Below are 25,208 nucleotides of genomic sequence, written 5' to 3' on the forward strand. Positions count from 1 at the left end.
AAAGAAAACCATCTATTGTGAGCAATCAAGAAGACATTTGGAAGGAAATGATTTATTTCCTTGCTTTACACAATAGCTTATGATATGTTAAAACATGTTTTCTTTTCGAAATGTTGGGATAATTGTTCTCTCGGTGTGACCATTTCATCCTGTACATTATTCTTCTCAAAATGAGTTACAAGTCAGCACGAACAAAACTGATGAATCCAGAGATGATGAGATCAATTTTCCAGTCGTTTCCACCCAGTACGGGGTTTCCTCATTCACAGTTATACATACAAATAACACTTCTGCAACAGTGTAGTCAGTCATCACCTTGTTGAGCAGAGAGACAAGTGCATCATGGTATATTGAACTTTGACCTGTAAACGTAGAAATGAAATTTGTGATTGACTAATTAGGACAAATGTGACATTAAACATGATCTGAACTTGGACGGTGAAAACACTGCAGTTTACCAGAAGATGAGGGCGTGGTCATAGCACAGCTTAAAGCAATCGGGTTAGCTGGTGAAGGCCTTAAAGTCGGCGTCTGCAACGTCAAGCAAGAGAGTTAAAAAAATATATATAAATAAGCTTAACGGTAACAAAAACTGATTCTTGCAGGAAACTAAATGTTTCCTAATATGGTCAAACAAACTGATGTCAGCAATTTGTGTCTGGTATTTATGTTCATGTATAATATGAAACTGGATTACTGCCATCAGTCAGAGTGTAGAGTACATCTCAGCAAATATTAGCACACAAAACCACAACTCCGATATTCCAACTCGTCTTTTGGCTCAAACCTTTATTTGTTATTGCATTTTGAAACAATTGGTACTATGAAGGACAAGAAAACGGACAAATACAAAACGTGGTTTAGAGTTATTCTGTTCCATTCCCTTGCAAAAATTCTTCAATGGTGATAGTCATAATCTGGCAAGTGGAAACGTTCAATAAATAAAGTAAGCAATAAATACTTCTTGCTTGTTAAATGCACTTTAGAGAGAAATTCTCAACTTTGGAATATAGCTTTTTAACTTTAATCACAGAATTGTGACTTTATTCTGACTTTAATCTCAGAGTTCTGAATTTAAAGTGAGAATTCTGACCTTGTGACGTAGAGCTATGAATTGCGGGGGCAAGTCAGTCAAGTCAGAATTCTGAGATTAAAGTTGGAATCCTGACAACCCCCCCACTTCACGGACCCTAATCCTCTTCCTACAATCTCACCTTTTTTTTTTATTGACTATGTAGTCATTTTAAATGTTTGGCACATCCATAATTGATAAACAATCCTTTATGTTTACTTGCGCTAAAACCTCTTAGCTGTTAAGAATGAATGAGCGTAAAGCTTCAGTTCAGGTGTACATAATTGGCATAATTGCAAATGCTAAGGCAGCTCCATTTTAATGAAGACGCATGGTGCATTAACAAACAATGCACACACACCTCTTTTTCTTCTTCATACCGCTGTCACTAGTTTGCACGACAGGCTCAACAACTCCGTGCCCAGACTCATTTCTAAGCGCACCCCTTCTCTCGACCGGACCGCCATTTTCACTCGCGCCCGCGTTTGGATGATTTGTCTCGACAACCCCAGTCCCGCCGCGCTCCCCGCCTGCGTCAATCGCAGCTGTGACCCCGCCCCCGGCACCTGATATGAAGTCTGGAGCAGACACTTTCTGCTGGGCTTCCATTTCGGACAAGCTGCACGCCAACGCCATCTGCAGATCTTCATCGTCCTCGTCTTGCTCGCTTTCCGTCACGCCCCCGTAGTGGTAGAAAGGGGCGGCGCTGAAGGAGCGGTGCGTGCCCGCGGAATACGGGTTGGAGCGGGTTCTGCCGGATTCGCGATGGGATCTGTTTTGGATTGAGGGATTCGGAGGTGGTTGGTGAGGTTGTTCCTCTCGTCGACTCATCTCCAGTGCCAGCGCCATTTCATCATGCATGCCTGAGGGGGCGGGGAAGAAAAACAACAACATGACGTCGTCCCATTACAATCACTAAACATTTATCAACCAAAATGTGAACAATTAAACTTACCGTTAATTAGCACTGTCTTTAACACGCCGTCTTCCTCAATCTCTATTCTCTCCTGCCCGTTCTCTTTAATCCTAAAACAGAGAATATGTATCAAAAAATATTTCAGGATGTTCTGTTCTTATGTGTAGGGCTGGTTTTTAATAAATGGAATAATCATTATCGAATCGATTTTCCTTTTTGAGCCCAATATTGATTCATAAATCCATTAATCGATTATTTAAATATCTTATTTTTCCCATAAATTCTTAAGAAAATAGAATTTTAAAGGAAGAATTTTTTTTTAGTTATTTTTCTGTTACTTGAAATTTACTGTTCACATGAATTTAAAAGTTTTTTCTTAAATTTAGGAAAGACCTTCCTTATTGCACTTTAAGCGAATTCAGAATATTTTAAATTTATAGTCAGAATCATTAAATTTGAATGATGAAAATATTTTCATCTCATCCTTGCTGATGTCAATGTTTGTCTAACACTTAACTGATTACTTTCATTCATAAAATAAATCATTTGACCAGTTACTGCCTCAGCAAAATTTACTTTGGAACTTTGTTGAGGTTTTAATCATGTCCTTGATATTTAACGCATTGTTCCCAAAAATTTATAAATACGGTCTATTGTTAATGTTTTAAGTGTCCCAAAGACGTATTTATATGTTTTTATGTTTTGTTTTGTTTTTTTATGCTAGAGCATACTGAAGGTTTTGATGCAGCCTCTCAACTGCAAAGAACAGGTGAAAAAATGGTAGTAAGTACAAAAACCGGCCAACAGGTGGCAGCAGAGCAAAGGAGATAAACCAAAAAACTGGAAAAAACTCATTTACTCAAAATTATAGATTTAGTGAATAATGATGAAACTTAGCTATATTCTAATGCTAATTGCTGCAAAGCAGAAAGAGACCAAAATATACTTTCTTTTTTTTTCCTGATGGAAGAAGAGACTTTCATCTTTGTTTTGGTAGTTTCCATGTTTTTATAGTAATAGAACACAATATTCTGTGCCCCTGCAAAATCAGTCAAAATCCAGTAAAATCCCCAGGAGTGACGGGGATTGCTGCTGTGAAAATGGCTGGGAGTGAATGAGTTGAGAAGAATATTCATTTGTACTCATTGAACATCAGAGGATTAATTCCTTAATATGTTGCTTTTAGTGTGACTTTTTTTTTTTTTTTGGCCAGAGAAAACGTGGATTGTTGATGAAATAATAACATTGGATTATAAAACTCTACTTACTACAATAATGGCCATGAACAAGGCCATAAACAAACAGCGGATTTTACGTTATTGTGCTGATAAATAACCTGTTAATAAAACCGCACACATACAAAAGATTGCAATTTTTGGGTGCACAGCAGTAAATATTATATATTGAAACGGTCATAATGGTCACTTACTTCTTGGTGGTCGTGCGTATGCCATTTATGATGCGGGTGGAAGTCGACACAGATTTGAAATTGCCACCTCCCGTGCTTCCCATGTCATGAAAATCACCCATGGATGGAAAAGGTGAAAATTCGACTGTAGAAGAAGAAAAACAAAAGAGGTAGTATTCATTTTTAGACATTCTTATTTCAATTTGTATCATTAGTATCGGTATTAAGCTTTACCTCCAGCTGAAGGAAACGAGAAGAACCGGTTAGGCCCCCGGCGGGAGGGCGGACCCCCGAATGATGCGAAGTCATCTAATGCAAAGCGGAGAGAAAAATTGAGTTATGTTTTGTTTACAAAAGTAAACCGTGTAAATTGCAATCTTCTGTTTGGTCTGACTTTCTTCAAATCAGTACACATTAAAGTTGAGGAAAATCAGCATACATCAACTTGACAAAAAAAAAAAAACATTTGATCTCATCAGCAAGGTTTTTTGAATTTTTAATATTTTATCTTATTTTTATGTATATTATTTTATACCGTACCGATGCAAGCGTCTGTATAAGCGTTTTTCAGATTCCCCTGCGTAAGGTTTTAATTCTTGATTCATATTTAATGCACATAATTTAATGTATTTATTGTAATGAAATACATTTCTGGCCAACCTGGAAGTAATCATTCAAACTTATTGTGCATAATTTACCAAAGAAGCTGGCGAAAGGATCCTGGCCACCAAAAAACTCCTTGAAAACTTCTTCTGGGCTGCGGAATGTGAAGTGATATCCTGGGAAATCTGAAGGGAAGCCTGAGTTGGAAGAGCCTGGGGGGGATAAAATTCATATGTTGAAAGAAAACATGGGCAGGAGAGAAAATAAAACAAATTCAGTAACAAGAAGAGGCAACTAGCCTCTTTTTCTATACCTGAGTGTCTCATTCCATCACTTCCATATCTGTCATAGGCATCCCGTTTATTCTCTGTACAAAACAACATCAATTATCAATTCATACGTTACTTAAATGTACAATTATGTTACAGATGAGCGACATTTGCCAGGACTTACGGTCAGAGAGAACTTCATATGCCTCGGCGACTTCTTTAAACTTCTTTTCTGCTTCCTCTTTGTTGTCCGGATTTTTGTCCGGATGCCATTTAAGAGCCAGTTTCCTGTAGCTGAGTTCATACAAAAAAAAAAAAAAACACAGACAAATGTGGAGACCAAAAGAAACATGCACAATCTATTGGCCAACAGCATAGTGAGAGGTGTTTCTTATACAATGTGGTTACGTAACATAACCATGACATTAAAACACATCACAATATTAGAGACATCGCAGCATAATGAGCAAATTTGTCATCATCTGAAGTCATTTGGGAGGACGGCAATGCTCACGCCTTCTTGATGTCATCCTGAGCGGCCGTTTTGGATACTCCCAAGATGTTGTAGTAATCCACCATGACGCCTCTTGTCACCCCTCTCCACCACCCTCCTGGGAACAAAAACGACAGAATGCAACATCAGATCAAATACAGTCATGAAAAGTGGATCTTAATTCAGTTGGCAGATAAATTGTGGAGAATTTAATGCATTAGTTCCATTGCATGTTCGCGCACCAAATGCCATTTGTACTGTAACAGGAATGTGTTGTACAGATTTCACATGGGTTTTAATGACAAAAGGAAGGCACAGAATAGGAGAGGAGAAAAAAAAAAAAGGAAAGATCACTCCACATGTGCCGAGACTTACAGTCAGAGAGAACTTCATATGCCTGGGAGAAGAGCTGCTCGATTATGGGGAAAAAAAATAAGAATCACGATTATTTTTGACAATAATTGAAATCATGATTATTCTAACATTTTTTGGGGGGTACAAAACAAGAAAATGTTTAAGCATTTAAAAATATTGAGACAATTTAAAAAATAGAAACACTATAATTATCGAAGTTCCTTTTGGACCAAACAGAATTCATAATAATATTTATTTATTTATTTATTTATTTATGTTGGGGAAAAAAAAAAACGTGAAGTTGGAGTGCAGCGTGTGCACTGTGCAGTAGGACGGTCATTTGTTTCTTGCTTTGGTACAAAAAAAAAAAGAAAATGTTTACACATTTAAAAATATTAAGACCAATTTACAAAAGCACTATAATTATGTAAGTTCCTTTGGAACCAAACAACATTTATTTATTTATTTATTTATGTTGGTAAAAACGAAGTTGGAGTGCAGCATGTAGCCATGTGCACTGTGCAATAGGATGAGCTTTTATTTTTATTTTTTATTTATTTTATTTTTTTTTAAAAAGAAAATGTTTAAAGGTAAAATGTAAAAAAAAACAAAACAAATACAAAATATTACGACAAATTAAATTCTTTGAAACGCTATAATTATGAAAGTTCCTTTTAGATTAAACAAAATGTATTAAATTAATTAGTTTACAAAATAAAAAAAAAATAAAAAAAGTGCAAATGTATCAATTAAAACGACTCAAAAATTTGTATTAACACTTTTTTTTTTTACGATTATGCTGATTTTGTAATTGTGTAACGTAATCATTGAAATTGTAATTGAATTTCGATTAACACAGCCCTGCTTCTATGACTTCTTTAAACTTCATTCATGAATGAAAACAGGTGTGACAGAAGCAAGGAGGAAGGTAATAAATATAAGAACGGCAGAAAAGCAGGTTCCAGTGAAGTGAGTATGAAAGTAAGAGTGCAACAATAAAAGAAGAGCTGAGGTGAAGGAATCAGGTTTGGTTGTTTGTTTGTGTTTGTTTGTTTGTTTGTTTGTGGGGGGTACTTCCAGCCATTTTTCATTGAAAACATATTGTATGTTAACCGTACGTTTCTTTCCCCATAAATGTCTATTATAAATGGATTTCCATTAACTAGAGAACCTTTTTGGCCCACCTTGTATACCTCCTCACTGTGACAGACAATCAAAAGTAATTTCTTTTTGAGGGCAGATTTTTATTATATACTCAACTCAACTAACTCACCTCGCAGCCAAAAAAAATCGTATTACCCCCAACCTGCTTTTAAGTCGACGTAATAGCTATACATATTATTGACATGTGGATAAAAATAAATATCAACGTAATACCTCGAATACATTGGAAGATGAGCCCTCATTTGACCATTTTAGCCCTTCAGGCTGGCTCTCATGCCATCTTAGCCACAAGTGTCAGCACTGGGGGGGGTTCCAAATTGATGCAAAAGGGGCCCTGGGAGCAGCAATAAGTGTATTTCGAGAGCACTGGCATCACTCACAGGCATGTCACACAAACCTGTACTTTTTGCCTTTTGAGTCCAAAGTCTTCCTTTCGATGTTTTGGTGACACACATGGACAAGAGTAAAAGGAAAATAGTAGCCTGAACGTATAAACTGACCTACCTTGTGAGTATGACAGAAGATGAGGTGGTTGTTGACAGAGATATCCGTGTTTCCAGAACAGTCTCTTCCTCCCGGTGCCTCTCCACCGTCCCCTCGCCACAGGTACCGTCGCCTCTGCGATCGACACCGCGGGTGTCGAAATTTGAGGTTCTCCGGCCCAGTTAGCCTCGTTGTCGTGAATATTACGTCACAGTCAGCTGTGAGAAGAAATAGAGCGTCGAGAACATGCCGGACTTTGTTGACGTCATTAGACACGCCCCTAAATGCTGCGTTCATGTTATCTCGTTAATCATAAACTTCATCTGCTGAAGGAAAAACAACGCCAAGGAAGGCAGTCATTCTATGTATATTGATTAATTAATTAAAGTAATATATTTTTTAAGTAAAATAACTAAATTGTAATTGTGTTTTTTGTTTTGAGACAAAGTAGTAGCCTGTAGGATCACAATCCGACCTGTCAACAGTGTTGCCAAACAATCCTACTTTTGACCTGTCCTCAAAGCAACATAAATCTTCTAATCTTAACGACTGCCTGTTGCTGTGGAATAAATTGTAAATCCACCTCACGCCACATATAGAAAAATGCTGGAAAACTGTAGCTGTAAAGGAGAAAACAAACAAACACACATACGCTTAACGGTTGGGGGTGTTGAGAAATCGAACAGAACTCATGTAGACAACCGTAAAGTGTACTGTAGCCTTACATCGTGAATTCATGAATAGGTGGATGGAATGCAGAAAATGCTAAACATCAAAAAAGGTTTCAACAATGTGCCTCGTCACCGAGGTGTTTTTAGTTCCGTGTGACTTCAGCAGATGGCGCCATTTTACTACAATTAATGAGAAAAACTGTTCTGAAGATGGTACATCTCCTTGTCTTGTTTTACAGATATGAACACGAATTATGTAGCTGAACTTGAAAAAAAAAAAAAAAAAAAACAAGAGACTACAACAGATACAGAATATACTACAGTATTTATTTTCCAGGTATTTATTTATAACAGAACAATCGTCAGTACTCCTCCCCATCATCATCATCCTCATCCCCGGTGCTGTCAGTACAAACCTCTTCATAATCCTTCTCCAGGGCCGCCATATCCTCTCTGGCCTCTGAGAACTCGCCTTCCTCCATTCCCTCCCCAACATACCAGTGCACAAACGCCCTCTTAGCATACATGAGATCAAACTTGTGATCCAGGCGGGCCCAGGCCTCAGCGATGGCTGTGGTGTTGCTCAGCATGCACACGGCCCTCTGCACCTTGGCCAGATCTCCTCCAGGAACCACTGTTGGAGGCTGGTAGTTGATTCCCACTTTGAAGCCTGTAGGACACCAATCCACAAACTGGATTTTACGTTTGGTTTTGATGGCAGCGATGGCAGAATTGACATCTTTCGGCGCCACATCACCAACGAACAACAACAAACAGCAGGCCATGTTTTTACCATAACGAGGATCACACTTGACCATCTGGTTGGCCGGCTCAAAGCAGGCGTTGGTGATGTTGGCCACAGACAGATGCTCATAGTCGGCCTTCCCAGCAGAGATGAATGGGGAATATGTAGCAAGGGGGAAGTGAATTCGAGGGTAGGGCACTAAGTTGGTATGGAACTCTGTCAGGTCAACATTCAGGGTCCCATCAAAGCGAATAGAGGCTGTGATCGAAGACACTAACTGCCCAATCAGCCTGTTCAAGTTAGTGTAGGTCGGCCTTTCAATGTCGAGGTTCCGACGACAAATGTCATAGAGGGCTTCATTGTCCACCATGAAGGCGCAGTCAAAGTGCTCAAGGGTGCTGTGAGTGGTCAGAATGGAATTGTAGGGCTCTACCACTGCTGTGGACACCTGAGGAGCTGGGTAGATGGCAAATTCTAGTTTCAATTTCTTCCCATAATCAACCGACAATCTCTCCATGAGAAGGGAGGTGAAACCAGAGCCGGTGCCACCACCAAATGAGTGAAAGATAAGGAATCCTTGCAAGCCAGTGCATTGATCAGCCTGAAAAAGGAATGACTCTCATTTGTAATCAACCCAATCTGTGTACACCAGTCGTCCGTTTTTTTTTTTTTGTGTTGTGTTTTTTGTTCAACACTCTCACCAGCTTACGAGTCCTGTCCAGGACCAGATCAATCATCTCCTTGCCGATGGTGTAGTGACCCCGGGCGTAGTTACTGGCAGCATCCTCGCTCCCTGCGATCATCTGTTCTGGTTGAAACAGCTGCCGATAGCTACCTGTACGGACCTCATCTGTGGAAGTTGAACATTTAAGAGATGCACATTGATAGGGCACATAGCCTGGGAAGTCACAGGTTACTGACCGATGATTGTGGGCTCCAGATCAACAAAGATGGCCCTGGGAATATGCTTGCCAGTTCCAATCTCCCTGAAGAAAGTGTTGAACGAGTCATTTCCTCCACTAGCCTTGTCGGACTGCATCCGCCCATCTGGCTGGATGCCATGTTCCAGGCAGTAAAGCTCCCAGCATGCATTGCCCATATGCACTCCAGCTTGGCCGACGTGCATAGAGATACATTCACGCTGGATAGAAGAGAGGGAATAAATATCACATGTCACACGACATGCATTCATTCAAGTGTCATGCAAGGAGCGACATGGCAACAACTTTATAGTGCTTTGACTTACGAGTTTACAGTTGTGGGTAGTAGATTATTTATTTTTTTGCTTTGTGTGGTGAGCCAAATTTTGATTTATGATTGAGACTCAGAAGAAAAATGCTGTTTGTGTATGTTAGTGAACATAATCAACCACCAAATGAACTAACAAAGTACTCGTTAGCATGACACAGACTTGCTGCAGTCCAGGAAGGTGGTAAATCTGATTTATCCCACTCATATTGTACCAATTGCAACCTCAAAGGGTTCCAGGCGGGTGTGAACAGTGGCTGTTTCTGAAAAAATGTTTTTTGCTGCATCAAAACAAAACACATTTTGACCTCCAGAAAACATTTCATAATTTGCTTTAATATTTACTTATATATTTCACCGAATAACTTGATGCAGACAGATAGCATATTATCACAAAGTACAAATGTGTTACGTGAAATTAAGTCGAAAAAAATAGATTATAAACGTCTTGCCATTCACGGAGTTTCCATTAAGGGTCGCCATTGTCGAGTGACGTCAGATTTAGCTCAGTAAAGTCGGGGTATTTTTTCGCACACTTCGTTGAACCTCCCAGTTTGGATGGCGTTCCAGTGCACTTTTCCTGGACTGAGGTCTGATTTGTCAGACTTTCCTTGAAAGGAGCATTAGCTCCGGTTGCTAATATCTATGGCGCAGACCACAAAACGTAAGCTTCCAGATGACGTCATCGTGAAATACGGTCACTCACCATTTTCTGTGCTTGCCCGCAGTCCTGCACAGGGTACGCAACAAAGGCAAGATTGCCGAGGAGGCAGAGTCAGGTGAAGTGGACCCGACTGTCTGCAGGAAATTCAGGGAGCATCTGCAATGCTGTATAGTGAGGGGCGGGGGGGGTGTCAATAAAGTTCGGGGTTATAGCTGCTCTTTTTTTTCCCCTCCTGTAGCGCAATTTTCACTAATGTAAACTGACGTCAGAATCACCCGTAGCTTCCATGTTTGGATTGCAATTCAACATTTGCAAATGACTTGAGACGAAGTCCAAAGGTGGGAAATAGTCACTACACCTGGTTTTCAGTTATTTGGAGTATTGTATTTTGGAATTTTTATTTTATTCATACCTTTCATTTGAAAACATTTCTCTACTTAGCTGTAGTAAACGTTTTTGTGAGAGCTCAGTATTGTTCGAGTTAACATAGAATTTAGTTTAGAAAAAAGAAAAAAGGTTCTAGTTAAACAATTCCAGGTTCTTAGAATTTTATTAAGTCTGTTAACTTAATACTCAACTTCAAGTGTTCCATGTTAGAACTACGAAAATTCAGCGAAATGGCGCAAAACAGGAAGGTGACTATAGGTGAAGAGAACCAAGTAGGCCAGCAGGTGGCACCCTTTCACAAGTGAAGTTTGTGTACCGGTAATGATTAATTTGAAATAAAATTGAATTAGACAAAGATTTCAGGGAAAGTTTATCTACATTTTATAAAATAAACCCCACACATAAGTGCTTTGGAACTCTTTATTAACTGTGGAATGACAGCCAACAGGCAGAAAATCAGGAGCACGCCAGTTGTGAATTTTCGGAACGTTTAACTGCAAAGAACGGGCGATCTGACTGCTCAGTACTCTTCTCCTTCTTCATCATCATCTCCAACGCTGTCAGTACCAACCTCTTCATAATCCTTCTCCAGGGCCGCCATATCCTCTCTGGCCTCTGAGAACTCGCCTTCCTCCATTCCCTCCCCAACATACCAGTGCACAAAAGCCCTCTTAGCATACATGAGATCAAACTTGTGATCCAGGCGGGCCCAGGCCTCAGCGATGGCTGTGGTGTTGCTCAGCATACACACAGCCCTCTGCACCTTGGCCAGATCTCCTCCAGGAACCACTGTGGGAGGCTGGTAGTTGATTCCCACTTTGAAGCCAGTAGGACACCAATCCACAAACTGAATGGTGCGTTTGGTTTTGATGGCAGCGATGGCCGAGTTGACATCTTTGGGCACGACGTCACCACGATATAGCAGGCAGCATGCCATGTATTTACCGTGACGAGGATCGCACTTGACCATCTGGTTGTTTGGCTCAAAGCAGGCGTTGGTGATGTCAGCCACAGACAGTTGCTCGTGGTAGGCCTTTTCTGCGGAAATTACGGGGGCATATGTGGCCAGAGGGAAGTGGATGCGAGGGTAGGGCACTAAGTTGGTCTGGAACTCTGTCAGGTCAACATTCAGGGCACCATCAAATCGGAGAGAGGCTGTGATCGAAGACACAATCTGGCCAATCAGCCTGTTCAGATTAGTGTAGGTCGGCCTTTCAATGTCGAGGTTCCTGCGGCAGATGTCATAGATGGCTTCATTGTCCACCATGAAGGCGCAGTCTGAGTGCTCGAGGGTTGTGTGAGTGGTGAGAATGGAATTGTAGGGCTCTACCACTGCTGTGGACACCTGAGGGGCTGGGTAGACGGCAAATTCAAGTTTTGACTTCTTCCCATAGTCTACAGACAGTCTCTCCATGAGAAGGGAGGTGAAACCAGAGCCGGTGCCACCACCAAAGGAGTGGAAGATGAGGAATCCTTGCAAGCCAGTGCATTGATCAGCCTGAAAGAAAGATCAGAGTCATTTTATATGCATCTAAAAAAAATAATTGAAAAATAAATAAATAAATATTTCTATGCAACCCGAGTAGCTGAAAAATACTGCATTCTGATCAATACTGTGTTTGTCGAATATAAATTAAAGCAGCTAAACCCACGCCTTTCTATCCACCTCAGGCAGCTGCCATTTTGCCACTTGACAGATCAGGAAATGACCAGTCGCTAACCACAATTCATTGCGTGAGCAACTGATGTCAATTTGTCACGTGGCAACCGCCTAAAATGGATTAAAAACTCGGTGGATTTTGCTGCTTAACTCACATACTTAATCAGAATGAATTGTTTAGACTAGTGTGGGCAAATACCACATATTGTAAAGAGTTTGAGTTGACTTAACCCTAAAATAAATGCTTACGTTGTCCAAAGCACTTACCAGCTTGCGAGTCCTGTCCAGGACAAGATCAATGATCTCCTTGCCAATTGTGTAGTGCCCACGGGCATAGTTGTTAGCTGCATCCTCCTTCCCTGTGATCAATTGTTCAGGGTGGAACAGCTGACGATAGGTACCAGTACGAACCTCATCTGTAAAACACAAATGTCAAAAAAGTTTGAGACATTATTGAAAACAACTTTAAAGCTCCAAAATAAAAATTTAACAAGTCACCCATCACTCACCAATGACAGTGGGCTCTAGATCAACAAAGATTGCCCTAGGCACATGTTTTCCAGCTCCTGTCTCACTGAAGAAAGTATTGAACGAGTCATCGCCTCCTCCAATTGTCTTGTCAGAGGGCATTTGCCCATCTGGCTGGATGCCATGCTCCAGGCAATAAAGCTCCCAACAGGCATTGCCCATTTGGGCTCCGGCTTGGCCGACATGCATGGAGATACATTCACGCTTGATGGGGGGAGAGGGAGGAAAAAAATTAATTTACATCAAGCTAGTGATCATGATCATTGATAAAACAGTTTGAAGCTCAACATGTGCTGAATTACATATAAAAATGAATTCATCCTTAATTGTGCTAAGTTAAATAGGAAAAACAGTTCTGTTAAACGGAAAAGTGCCCTTCATCAATTGTGGCAAGTATGCCCACGTCACTACCTCCCCCCATTTTGTGGCCTCTCCCACCCAGTCTCTCCAGCTGAATAGTGCTGCGTAATGCTGGGGATGAGCCTCTCCCACCCGCAAAAAAAAAAAAAAAAAAAAAAAAAAAAAAACGCCCAAAGACTGAAAAATGGCGGCTCCATGGAAAAAAGAAAAGAAAAAAATGGCGACACGAAACCTTTAACAACAGACCAATCCTTTCCGCCCCCTCCTTCCACTGACCACGCCAACCCCACAAAACATTTACGAGCATCATCTTCTACAAACTTTCTAAAAAGATTCGTAACACGATAGTCACGCGTGTAAAAAAAAACGTCAAATTATGTCAACGTAGTAGTTTAACCTAATTTAAAACCTCAATTAGGCGTTCTATTTATGGTCATTTGTTTCAAGCATCTTAAAATGACATGTTTTTTTCACGTTCGCACACATTTCTTAAAAGTTCTCATACATTCCACGTTAGCAAACATCCACAGTCATCTCCTGGAGGAACCGCTACTTTCTGTCCCGCTAACCTGACGGATGAAACCAAGTTAGTGTGACACAGGCGTTAAACTCATCTTCGCTACTCACTATGGCGAGAACATGGGTGGGGGGAGAGACTGAGATAAACAGCCAACCTGACCACGAGGTTACTCACCATTTTGTCTGCCTTGTCCTTCGAACGACGTAGCGTAGAAGATTCAGAGACAAGGAAAAATACAGAGGAGGGGGTCAGTCAGGGTTTATATAGGCAGGGGAAGTGGAGGCGGGCCGTCCGCAGGAAACTTCAGGCAGCAGTTGCAATGCTCATTGGTCGAAGAGGGGGGAAAAAAATGTGGAGGTGTAGCGACGGGAGTCGGAGGCGGAGTGTTGAAGTCCAGAGCCAAAGACTGGCGTTTTATTGACATAATCAACAACAACTCACTCTGCGCGAGGCTCACAGACCGACCAACATTTTGTTCTGTTATCCTTTCATCCTTTTATCCTTTCATCCCATCCAACTCCTCCTTCGTCCCAACGTTCCGTGGGTGAATTATGTTCTCATCACCACAGAGGAAAAAAAAAACACACACACACGGATGTCACTGAATTTCGATGATACTTTCCTGCTATAGTTTTCAGTTGAACGTTTGACCGAGGAGGATTTTTTTTTTTCGCTGAGGAGTAATTTATTTTTGGCCTTTGTTTCTGCTTTTCAGAGTTGTTGTCTCTTGCCCAAGCTGGCATTACTACTTCTCATTACCATTGATTGTTGTTATGAACTTTTTGATGTCATGTTAGTTAACACATTGTTTTAGATGTTTGTAAGCACACTGTTTTTCAGTACAGTAATTATGAAAACCCCCTGTTGGTTACTGCAAGTTTGCAGGAAAATAGCTACATTTGTTTTCAAAGCTTGAAATTGATGAGATTGGGGGTGGGACTTAATAAGACTTTCTCCCTCCCACTCCTTTTCAGGCAAGGTTTTAGTAATATTTGTCTTGTAAAATTGATATATTGTTGCCTGTAATACATGAACAAATAAATAAAATGAAGGGATTATTTTTGCTTGTTTTATGGAATAATTATTCCTTTGATGTATTTAGGATATTTTCTTCTGTTTTTGGGATCTTTTTCTGTTTTTTTTTTTAAATATATATTATTACCCCTTTTTCTGAATCATTTATTTATTTGGCTATCATGAAAACAAATATATATATATATATATATATATATATATATATATATATATATATATATATATATATATATATATATATATATATATATATATATATATATATATATATATAATCAACATGGTGTGTGAGTACACAATAATTAAAACCATTTTCAGTGATATGATCACCAATAAAAAACTGATATAGGAAACTGCAAAGGTTCATTGTAATCACATATTTTTTAATGCACAATGATAATTGATGATTAACAGTATATGCAGACATGCAAATTAAATTAATAGATGTATGGAGAGATGTCTACTTCAGCTTTTCACTCAAAGTTGTTTAACCATTTCCTTATCACAGTGTGTGTACTGTCAGATAAGATTTGTGAGGTTCATTTGTTGCTACAGTCGAGTACGAAGAACTACACAAACAACAGCAGACAGTAAGTTAGTCAGTTATTCTCTCACTCTAAGACAGCTGAATGGTATATAGAAACTGACATTGGAGCCCTTTCATAACTTACATTCCACATGTGCGGGACTAAGTGTGGGGGTGGTGCACAAAAGAAAGTCTGACACTGCACAAAGAAAGGATCCCTGTGGAGGTTCCAACCAAGAAATTGTCATTATATTAATACATGGTCATAAGATAAGATTGACTTTCAGGCTTGAACTGATTGAAAGAAAAAAAACAAAAAACATTTAAATTTCTTCTTGTGTCTTTGGGTCAGTATTCCTCTCCTTCATCCTCCTCCCCGATGTTGTCCGCACCCACTTCTTCATAATCCTTCTCCAGGGCCGCCATATCCTCTCTGGCCTCTGAGAACTCGCCTTCCTCCATCCCCTCCCCAACATACCAGTGCACAAAGGCCCTCTTAGCATACATGAGATCGAACTTGTGATCCAGGCGGGCCCAGGCCTCAGCGATGGCTGTGGTGTTGCTCAGCATGCACACGGCCCTCTGCACCTTGGCCAGATCTCCTCCAGGAACAACTGTAGGAGGCTGGTAGTTGATTCCCACTTTGAAGCCTGTAGGACACCAATCCACAAACTGGATGCTGCGTTTGGTTTTGATGGCGGCGATGGCCGAGTTGACGTCTTTCGGCACGACATCGCCGCGATACAGCAGGCAGCATGCCATGTATTTACCGTGACGAGGATCGCACTTGACCATCTGGTTGGCCGGCTCAAAGCAGGTATTTGTGATGTCGGCCACTGAAAGCTGCTCATGGTAGGCCTTTTCTGCGGAAATAACCGGAGCATATGTGGCCAGAGGGAAGTGGATGCGAGGGTAGGGCACCAAGTTGGTCTGGAACTCTGTCAGGTCAACATTTAAGGCACCATCAAATCGGAGAGAGGCTGTGATCGAAGACACAATTTGGCCAATCAGCCTGTTCAGGTTAGTGTAGGTCGGCCTTTCAATATCGAGGTTCCTGCGGCAAATGTCATAGATGGCTTCATTGTCCACCATGAAGGCGCAGTCGGAGTGCTCGAGGGTTGTGTGAGTGGTGAGAATGGAATTGTAGGGCTCTACCACTGCTGTGGACACCTGGGGGGCTGGATAGATTGCAAATTCAAGCTTGGACTTTTTCCCATAATCTACAGACAGTCTCTCCATGAGAAGGGAGGTGAAACCAGAGCCGGTACCTCCGCCAAAGGAATGGAAGATGAGGAATCCTTGCAAGCCAGTGCATTGATCAGCCTGAAAACGTAAGATTACACAGAAAGATGAATAATCCCTCCATTCATCCATTGAAGCCCAGCTGACTTGTAGACAAGAGGCAGGATACACCTCAAATAGACAACAAAAACTTTCCTAATTACATTCACATTACAAGGTCATTCATTTAAAGCAGGGGTGTCAAACATACGGACCGCGGGCCGGATTAGGCCCGCAAAGGGTCCGGCCCGCAAAGGGGTTTAATCCGGCCCGCGAGACGACTTTGTAAAGTAAAAAAAATAAAAAATAAAATTGTAATGGCAGACCAATTCATCAGCCAGCCCCAGTCAAATGTATAAATTTGTCATTTCAAAAGCAGTCATCAGATGAGTAATGTAACTTGTACACGGAATCGTCCTGGAAGTCATTATTTTACACACCACTTAAAGTTATGGTTTGTTTATTTATTGATTTATTTATTTTAAATCATAGACCATCATAAATGTGTTAAATAGGACACAAATTCAATTACTGGAAACACAAATACATATGACAAGGATTAACGTCCTCATAACTTCATTAACTGTGCCACACAATGCATTCTGGGAACTATACATGTATATATGCAAAACAGGTAGATTTAACACGTTCGGAATGCATACAGGCAAAGTGTTGCCGCGTTTCGTTTGCATTTGTGTTATTTTTTTTAAACAATAGATTACAGTTGAGCTACGTAATTTAGGGCTGGCCTAAAAATCACAGAAATCTGCGTATAATTGACGGAAATTGTTTTTAAGTTATATACCATTATTTTACCGATCCGGCCCACTTAGTAATATATTTTCCTCCATGTGGCCCCTGAGCTAATATGAGTTTGACACCCCTGATTCAGTTATCAATTTTTGCAACTAAATCAAAGCTAAGCAACTCCACAGAGAAAAGCCCAAGCAAAGATTCAACACAGAACTTCTGATTCTAAGGTACTAACCTCATTTTAAAACGTTTTGATGCACTATTGTTTTAACGTGTCTCACCAGTTTGCGAGTCCTGTCCAGAACCAGATCAATGATCTCCTTGCCAATGGTGTAGTGACCACGAGCGTAGTTGTTGGCGGCATCTTCCTTCCCTGTGATTAACTGTTCTGGATGGAACAGCTGACGGTAGGTACCCGTACGCACCTCATCTGAACACAATGACAAAACAGAACTATTTTTCCCCTACAATGATTTCCGAATGTTCTCTTCAAGAAATCCACTCACTGACCAATGACAGTGGGCTCCAGGTCTACAAAGATGGCTCTGGGGACATGCTTTCCTGCTCCCGTCTCACTGAAAAAGGTGTTGAAGGAGTCATCGCCGCCTCCGATTGTTTTATCAGAGGGCATCTGACCATCTGGCTGAATGCCATGTTCCAGGCAGTACAACTCCCAGCATGCATTGCCGATCTGAGCCCCTGCTTGGCCCACATGTATGGAGATGCATTCACGCTGTGAAAAGAGAAAATAATACACAAATACTTTATCTTGACACTAAATGTATTCATGCACATTTCCCATGATGTAGTTTTTAGCAAACACTATCTTACCATTGTTGATCTCTTTTCCAACGTCGAGGTGTCAGTAAGAAGATGTAGTTCCTGTGCCACTTGTGTTGCTCGCCTTTATATATCTGCACTTTGAGGTGAGCAGTGATTTGATATGAGCTGTAATCAGAGAACCCGCTGATGGGACAATGATACGTTCATCCGCTCTATAGACAACACAATGCAGAAGGATGTCACCACCCAATGTTTTGTTTGGGTTTTGTGTATGTGTGTACAAGAATTGGAGTGTGCTGTTGCATCTATTATATTTGGAGTGAGAGGAAGATAATTTATCAGTTTCACACAGCTAGTTTCAGAAGTTTGACCTGAAAGCAAGTTCTACGCTGTACAATTTCTGCAGTTGTATAATCATTCGAGATGATAAGATGAAGTCAAACAGCACAACGCGAAAGGGGAGAATCATTAATTTACAAGAATGTTAATATGGAGTATACGTTGAAACCTAGTTACAATATAGCCAATTTCAGGCTTAAAGTGGAGGTCAACCTTGAACATTTTTGAAATATATTATATGTGACTGTCTAAACATATAATATTAAATTTGTGGAATATGAGTTATGAAGCAAAAATCTAGCTGTTTCTTATCCATCTCAGGGGGCGGCCATTTTGCCACTTGCTGTCGACTGAAGATGACATCACAGTTCAGGCGACCAATCAAATCTCACCTGTTATCTGAAGCTGAGCTGTGATTGGTTGTTACCTTAGACCTCATCAACTATGATGTCATTTTCACTCGACAGCAAGTGGCAAAATGGCTGCCTTTTGATAGTGATAAAAACTACTGGATTTTGCTGCTTAACCCATGTTCTACTAACACAATATTAACCAGAATACAATATTTAGACAAGTGGGGCTGCATATAACGTCATTATCAATATTTTTTTTTGGCGGGGTTGACTTCCACTTTAAATTTTACACAATATCAGCGACACACAAGTCAATAAACAGTGATGAAAACAACTTCCTGGAAGAGGTAATCGTTAAACAAATCACCTGATAATATCGTTTGTGTTACGTTTGTGTTTATCATGCAAAACACTTTCCCACACTCCCAGTTTGGAATGACTTGTAAGAGTATACAAGGTGTTTTATCGTTCCCTATTGTCACTTCATCCCTTTGGAAAAGAAAAGACACTTAATAGCCTTGATGTGATTCACCTCATATGGACACTGAATGGCACACAGAGCAACTGCCCGAGTGGGGCTTAGTTGTGTAAACATAAATGTCAGCAGAAATGTACTCCATTCACCATGTGCAAGAGGTGGTCTAAAGTGATTGTTGCGAAAGTCGCCATTATCTTCATTGCTGTCGGAAATAGACATGATTGGTTTTCATTTGAAAGGTTTTGATAAAAAAATAAAATAAAATAAAACATCCTGTTTTTCTGGTGTTTCATTTGGCTAACACCGCAGTCACAGCCTGTTCAGCTGACTGAGAGAAACTAAACTGTTGATACGGCGCATAACTCCGAGGCAAAAGCCTCAACTAACATCAGGAGTATATTCAAACGAGACAAACTGTTTTTTTTTCTTCAGTCAACAGGCACCCAACAAGGCGTTTAATGCAAATATTTTTTTTAAACTCACAACAACTTTGTGAGAACTGCTTACACCACAGCTAATCAGTGGATAAACTGCGCAAACAAGACTAACATACCTCATGGGAACTTCATATGCACATCCCATGTCTACGTGTGATTGACCAAACATTAGCATTTTTTTTTTAAATTTACTTTGCATACAAGGCCAATCAGTAGCTAACTGTACTGGGAAGTACACAGCCTCTGTTGCCACAAAGCCGTGACCCATTTCTGTTATTTGAGTACTCTGCAGCCAACGCCCAAAGTCTCAGCATCATGTTTAGACTATTAAAAGTTCAATAAACGAGCATATGAATGAATAAATGTGAAAGTAGTAGTCGCTCAAAAGGAGACAGTTTCACGAAAGAAGAAATTCTTTTCTCTCTTTTTTTTTTTTTTTTTGTGGCACGTGACTCATGCTGCAACGCCCCCCCCCCTTTTTTTTTTGAGGGGGGGGGGGGGGGTTAGCTTGTTAGATTTACTGTGCCACAAATGGAGTATTCATTGTGCAGCAACTATGACCCCTGGCTGTCAAATACTGTAAGGACATCTGAAAATTGCAGGGTCAAAGGTTTTCTCCCAAGGGCCACATACGGGAAAAAAAGGAAAAATGTAAAGACCACAGATATTCTTCCTTACTTTTATTTTATTTTTTCCAGTACTGAGGACTCGGTGTGAGTCCAGGCTCCGGTTTTTCTGGGTGGAGTTTGCATGTTCTTCCCGTGCCTGCGTGGGTCTTCTCCGGGTACTCCGGCCTGTGTACCCTGCCCGAAGCCAGCTGGGATAGGCTCCAGCACCCCCGGGGGCCGCGACCCTTGTGTGAGGAGCAAGCGGTTCAGAAAATGGATGCTCTTGGGGTCCCTCTAGTGGTTGCGTGGTTAATGGCTTACAGGTAGACAAGTGTCTATTGCAAGATTTCTAAAAGAAGTTGACTGCTTTACTTTTCAGAGCAGCATCACAGTACACATTGTTCCTCAAAGTTAAAGTAGCAGCTACAAAAACACGAAAAAGTGGATTTTGTGTGGCATATCCGTGACACAATATAATCTTCTATACATTTGACTTTGTACATTTGTTACGGACATTTAAATTGAATTAATAATGCAACAAATATTGACCATGTCGTTCTACAATGCCGACCATGTGTTTCTGTTATTTACCGTACAATGGATTTGAGTGAACAACTCTAAAAATGGAGTCTGCAAATATTAATAAATATGAAAAAAAAAATATAAAAGCACAATGCCCGCATTCAGATACTGTATATTTTCGCTTCCTTTTGCATGGTTGGAAATTCCATTGCCTGTTCACTTATACATCGAAATGGGCCAATTAACCGGTTGAACTTGCTACTCTTCCCTTTTCTCAAACATTAGAATAGTCAAACCATGGCAGGTATTTTCTCTCTTGGCAGGAGTAACATCTGCTAGTTTAACTGTTAATGTCTACACTTACCTGTTTTTATTTATTTATTTATTTATTTATTTATTTATTTATTTATTTTAGGATATTTGAGGACACATAACGTATGTTTCATTAGATACAAAACTATTATCTGACCTCTCATATGTATTCGCACCAGTCGACCATAAATCATAATGCACTGAAAGCTACGGAATATAATCAAATTCCATTATGTGCAAACACTTGATGAACATTTGGAGGTCTGTGCTCGCTTGTCAGTAGTGAAAGTTTCCACTTCGGCTGCAAGATCAGTTTACTGTGTGAAGAAATATATTGGCAGCACCTCGTGGTCTTGCAAACAGCCCGTGCACACGCACACACACTCACAGTTCCTGTCAAGGAGACAGGTGGGAGTGGTTTGAAGTTGAATATAGCTTGTAGTCTCTGTGCATCTGGCAGTTAATCTCACTCAGACCACATTGAGGACTGCTGTGAGTGGCACCGTAGAAATTCAAGTCAAACCCAGATTGTGGAAAGGACCCTCCATTTAGCAGGCATAATGGTAAGTATGTTTTTTTATTTTATTTTTAAACTGCATTTTGTCAAACCTGCTGTTTATTTCTCACGGGGGGTAGAAGTTTCGACTATCATCACCTGCTCATTCAGGTCAACGGCCAAATTCAGCTCTGCTTTTCTGCCAATCACTGGGACAATGATCTATTTCTGACGCAAGCTGTCCTGTTAGGACAACGCAGGGGACAGCAACTGGAATTTATATTTAACACGGCCCATTTTTCATGCATATTTTTGATACTCAAAGATATGTAAGATACTGAGTGAGTGTAACACAGTGAAATTGTCTTATTGATTTTTTTTTTATTACATGATTGCAATTTAGAGCTGTTATTATGAACACTTATAGTTTAACACACTATCTTTGCTTTCCGCGCCTTGGTGGGTGACAGAGTACATGACAGTCAGAAATGTAGGTGTGCCGTAAAGCATGCAGGCAGCAACAAGTCAGATCAGATTGAGACAAAGCACATACAGTAAAGTATTTCTACCTAAAGATGCCTTTTTTTCTTTTTTTTTTCAATTATTGATGTTCGACACAATTTGGCTTTGACAAAGTTATGATTTTTTTTTCAAAATTGTGGTTTCTGGCGAGGTTATAACATAGTTAATCTTATTCACGCGGAAAAATGACTGCATCCAGACTTGTTTGCACAGTGCAGTACAAACACAGCTTGTTAGCCATGCTAGTAATGTTGATAAAACCGTTGAACAGCAGGTCACCCACCCTGCTCAAATAGAAAATAGCAAAGAGAGGGAAAAAAAAATCAAATATACGTTTTTGATTTGAAACTAATGATATAATAGGGTCAGAAATAATATGATGAACGCCATTTAAATTTAAAAGCACGTCCTTTCTTTAGTAACTATGATTTTTTATTTTTTTTAACTGACAGGGACTATATCCGTGGCTGCCTGACAGTGTTTACTCAAACATTCACTCCCACATTGCTACTGGGTGTCATCTCTCAATATGAGCACCCTAAAATAGCTGCTGTGCAGTGACCTGCATACCTGGAAATTGAGATGATGTCACATTAGCTGGGGCTCACACTAAAAAGGACACCGGAGAGTTGAACTGATCTCAACCTGGATTTAATGAGCTCTAACACACTTTGAAACGATAGAAGTTGATTCCCTAAATCTCTCCATTGAGCACTGTCCTTTCCATACTAGCACAATGTCATAGTCCAAAGTGAGAAGGGGAAAGTAAACTTGAAAGAAAGAAAAAAAATACATGGATGAGATATATTGAATTAATTTATAACCACGAAGCCTTTGTGACAAATTAAACCTACTGTAAAAGCATGCAAACTTTTGTGGAATTTACAGGGATATATGGAAATATACAAAACAAGTTACCGGTACATAGCCCGGTTAAAACCATCATATTTAATCCTAATCTGCCTGTATTTCTACATTTCACATTTACATCCCCCTGTGATTGGCTGGCAACCAGACCAGGGTATACCCCGCCTACTGCCCAAAGCCAGCTGAGATAGGCTCCAGCATCCCCCCGTGACCCTTGTGAGGAATAAGCGGTCAAGAAAATGGATGGACGGACATTTTCATCCTTTAATTGCTTTAATGTGTCATGGAGCAAAATTGTATTCAACATTTCTTGTGTAATGTTCTATTCATTCATAAATTAGTGTTTTTTAAATGTGACAGTTTTCAAATTTCAAATTCAATTTTCCACTCACTATTTCTAAAATTTCTCATCCCAAATTCGCAGGGAAAGTTTGCAGAATTTTTCCAGACGTGTATCTTAATTTTACCATATTGTCACAATAAAAAGGTCAACAGAGTAGTTTTTTTTTTCCTTTTCAGGTAATTGGTGTTAAGACACGAGTCATAATAATAATAATTATGTCCAGCACTTTGAGTTGCATTTTAAATGTATGAAAGGTGCTATATAAATAAAGTTGATTGATTGATTGATTGATAGGACACATTTTAACAGTTACATTAGCATTAACCACATTGCAAGGGATGAGTGGTGAAGGAGTTTCCCCTGCTAATCCAGTTCAACAAGATGATGATTGTCGAGCACGAGCAAGTTTTATCAGGGTGTGCTGTGGATGATGTCACAAAACGGGTGTGTCAACTGTCAACGTTGAGACAATAGACGAAACGCAAATGATCTATGCCCTGTTCTGTTGACTGTAAATAATGGTAAACAAGATACTTTTTTCTGCGATTGGCTGGCAACCACTTTCAGGGTCTACCCCGCCTACTGCCCAAAGCCAGCTGAGATAGGCTCCAGCACCCCCCGCGACCCTTGTGAGGAATAAGCGCTCAAGAAAATGGATGGATGGAAGATACTTTTTCAAGATCGGTCCACTCACTGATTTATTTGTATTATAGGTTAAATAGGAATAGCAAGCTTGAAATAAAATGGAACACATTCACTGAAGGCCTAGTCTGCTTTAGGGATGTCACGATAAGGGCAATATCGTGATATCGTGATATTAAAAACTGCCACAATATCGTCGTCGTCATGTTCACAATATTTAAAAGGAACACATCTGTTAAAAAAAGTCAGGTTGATTTCCATTTGTACAGTTCTAGCACCCTCTAGTGGCTAGTTTATTAGTGCAATTTCATTTTCATTAGAGATGTTTTGGCCTTCTATGTTTAAAATCTATGCTAATTGTCAGATTAAGGGGAACAATGTGATCAATGTGTGCTTGCATTAGCAAGTAAGTGCCTCAATATTGTTATTAGAGATTGTAGGTGGTTTATATGCATTGCTGTTATGTACAAAAGCACAACATTGTGCTTTTATTTTTATTTTTAGTATGAGCTCTTTTTTTAACAATATTGCGACCGTTTTTTGTATCGCCAACCTCCCCACAATATCGTGATAATTATCGTATCGTGGCCTTCATATCGTGATAATATCGTATCGTGACGTTTGGATATCGTTACATCCCTAGTCTGCTTTGTACTTATTATACAACAAACTTCATCCTTATGTCTTCTTTCTTCTTCTTCTTCTTTCCCCCTTCAAGCGTGAATGCATCTCTGTCCACGTAGGCCAGGCTGGTGTCCAGATGGGGAACACCTGTTGGGAGCTCTACTGTTTGGAACATGGCATTCAGCCAGATGGCCAAATGCCCACCCAAAAGGCCATAGGGGGCCATGATGACTCCTTCACCACCTTCTTCAGCGAGACCGGGACTGGAAAATACGTCCCAAGGGCGGTCTTCGTTGATCTGGAGCCCACCGTTGTTGGTTAGTGGTAAAAGATGCATTATGAAATGAAGGATTCTGCATTTCATTTAATCCAACTTTACAAAACATTAGCTTTTGTATGATCAGTTCAGGTTTCTTGTCCATCATGAATCTGTACTGACCCTTTTGTTCTCTTCAATGGTTCTTTTTGTCTTTCGCATTTCTAGATGAAGTGCGTACAGGTACATATCGTCAACTCTTTCACCCCGAGCAGCTGATCTCAGGAAAAGAAGATGCGGCCAACAACTATGCCCGTGGACACTACACCATCGGCAGAGAGATAATTGACTCGGTTCTCGACAGGATGCGCAAATTGGTGAGGGTCAATTCTTGTTATCCGTTTTTTCTTGAATCTATCTATCTATCTATCTATCTATCTATCTATCTATCTATCTATCTATCTATCTATCTATCTATCTATCTAT

General features: G+C 40.1%; 5 protein-coding genes across 6 annotated transcripts in view; 1 reads left to right on the forward strand and 4 right to left on the reverse strand.

Moving 5' to 3' along the window:
- Nucleotides 1-36: 36 nt before the first annotated feature.
- dnajb2 (DnaJ heat shock protein family (Hsp40) member B2) lies at nucleotides 37-7,028 on the reverse strand. The gene is made up of 11 exons (XM_077535935.1): nucleotides 6,784-7,028; nucleotides 4,783-4,879; nucleotides 4,453-4,562; nucleotides 4,313-4,366; nucleotides 4,095-4,211; nucleotides 3,631-3,705; nucleotides 3,418-3,541; nucleotides 2,028-2,098; nucleotides 1,639-1,935; nucleotides 459-531; nucleotides 37-362 (listed from the first exon to the last, which is right to left on the reverse strand). The coding sequence occupies exons 2-10, from the start codon at nucleotides 4,845-4,847 to the stop codon at nucleotides 503-505; spliced, it is 942 nt and encodes a 313-aa protein (XP_077392061.1). The 5' UTR covers nucleotides 4,848-4,879; nucleotides 6,784-7,028; the 3' UTR covers nucleotides 37-362; nucleotides 459-502.
- A 713-nt stretch (nucleotides 7,029-7,741) lies between these two features.
- LOC144030037 (tubulin alpha chain-like) lies at nucleotides 7,742-10,267 on the reverse strand. Of its 2 annotated transcripts, XM_077535934.1 has the most exons (5): nucleotides 10,133-10,267; nucleotides 9,100-9,319; nucleotides 8,880-9,028; nucleotides 8,227-8,779; nucleotides 7,742-8,103 (listed from the first exon to the last, which is right to left on the reverse strand). In XM_077535934.1, exons 1-5 carry the CDS (start codon nucleotides 10,133-10,135, stop codon nucleotides 7,796-7,798), a joined length of 1,233 nt encoding a protein of 410 aa, XP_077392060.1. In that variant the 5' UTR covers nucleotides 10,136-10,267; the 3' UTR covers nucleotides 7,742-7,795. The 2 variants fall into 2 exon arrangements, with proteins under 2 accessions (XP_077392060.1, XP_077392059.1); XM_077535933.1 differs by having other exon boundaries at nucleotides 7,742-8,779.
- A 616-nt stretch (nucleotides 10,268-10,883) lies between these two features.
- Nucleotides 10,884-13,887, reverse strand: LOC144030345 (tubulin alpha chain). The gene is made up of 4 exons (XM_077536559.1): nucleotides 13,720-13,887; nucleotides 12,647-12,869; nucleotides 12,405-12,553; nucleotides 10,884-11,975 (listed from the first exon to the last, which is right to left on the reverse strand). Exons 1-4 carry the CDS (start codon nucleotides 13,720-13,722, stop codon nucleotides 10,998-11,000), a joined length of 1,353 nt encoding a protein of 450 aa, XP_077392685.1. The 5' UTR covers nucleotides 13,723-13,887; the 3' UTR covers nucleotides 10,884-10,997.
- A 1,157-nt stretch (nucleotides 13,888-15,044) lies between these two features.
- LOC144030738 (tubulin alpha chain) lies at nucleotides 15,045-18,107 on the reverse strand. Its single transcript, XM_077537280.1, has 4 exons — nucleotides 17,972-18,107; nucleotides 17,651-17,873; nucleotides 17,422-17,570; nucleotides 15,045-16,429 (listed from the first exon to the last, which is right to left on the reverse strand). The coding sequence occupies exons 1-4, from the start codon at nucleotides 17,972-17,974 to the stop codon at nucleotides 15,455-15,457; spliced, it is 1,350 nt and encodes a 449-aa protein (XP_077393406.1). The 5' UTR covers nucleotides 17,975-18,107; the 3' UTR covers nucleotides 15,045-15,454.
- Nucleotides 18,108-21,406: 3,299 nt separating this feature from the next.
- The window catches only part of LOC144030324 (tubulin alpha chain), a 5,834-nt gene continuing 2,032 nt past the window's right edge, over nucleotides 21,407-25,208 (forward strand). Inside the window, exons 1-3 of the mRNA XM_077536521.1 lie at nucleotides 21,407-21,535; nucleotides 24,561-24,783; nucleotides 24,951-25,099. Coding sequence (XP_077392647.1) covers nucleotides 21,533-21,535; nucleotides 24,561-24,783; nucleotides 24,951-25,099 — 375 coding nt within the window. The 5' untranslated portion in view covers nucleotides 21,407-21,532. The remainder of the gene's footprint in view (nucleotides 21,536-24,560; nucleotides 24,784-24,950; nucleotides 25,100-25,208) is intronic.

The sequence above is a fragment of the Festucalex cinctus genome, chromosome 11 (assembly GCF_051991245.1).
Source record: "Festucalex cinctus isolate MCC-2025b chromosome 11, RoL_Fcin_1.0, whole genome shotgun sequence".
Classification (NCBI taxonomy): domain Eukaryota; kingdom Metazoa; phylum Chordata; class Actinopteri; order Syngnathiformes; family Syngnathidae; genus Festucalex; species Festucalex cinctus.

Coding starts and splice junctions, on each gene's coding strand:
- LOC144030037 (XM_077535933.1), bottom strand. Junction 9,029..9,099: donor TCTGGAGCCCACAATCATCG/GTCAGTAACCTG, acceptor CAACTTCCACAG/ATGAGGTCCGTACAGGTAGC. Junction 8,780..8,879: donor TGGACAGGACTCGTAAGCTG/GTGAGAGTGTTG, acceptor TTCCTTTTTCAG/GCTGATCAATGCACTGGCTT.
- LOC144030738 (XM_077537280.1), bottom strand. Junction 17,571..17,650: donor CCTGGAGCCCACTGTCATTG/GTCAGTGAGTGG, acceptor CATTGTGTTCAG/ATGAGGTGCGTACGGGTACC. Junction 16,430..17,421: donor TGGACAGGACTCGCAAACTG/GTGAGACACGTT, acceptor TTACGTTTTCAG/GCTGATCAATGCACTGGCTT.
- LOC144030345 (XM_077536559.1), bottom strand. Junction 12,554..12,646: donor TCTAGAGCCCACTGTCATTG/GTGAGTGATGGG, acceptor TGTGTTTTACAG/ATGAGGTTCGTACTGGTACC. Junction 11,976..12,404: donor TGGACAGGACTCGCAAGCTG/GTAAGTGCTTTG, acceptor TCTTTCTTTCAG/GCTGATCAATGCACTGGCTT.
- dnajb2 (XM_077535935.1), bottom strand. CDS start 4,847: ATGGTGGATTACTACAACATCTTGGGAGTATCCAAAACGGCCGCTCAG. Junction 4,563..4,782: donor CAGGATGACATCAAGAAGGC/GTGAGCATTGCC, acceptor GTATGAACTCAG/CTACAGGAAACTGGCTCTTA. Junction 3,706..4,094: donor TCCTTTCGCCAGCTTCTTTG/GTAAATTATGCA, acceptor GCTTTGCATTAG/ATGACTTCGCATCATTCGGG.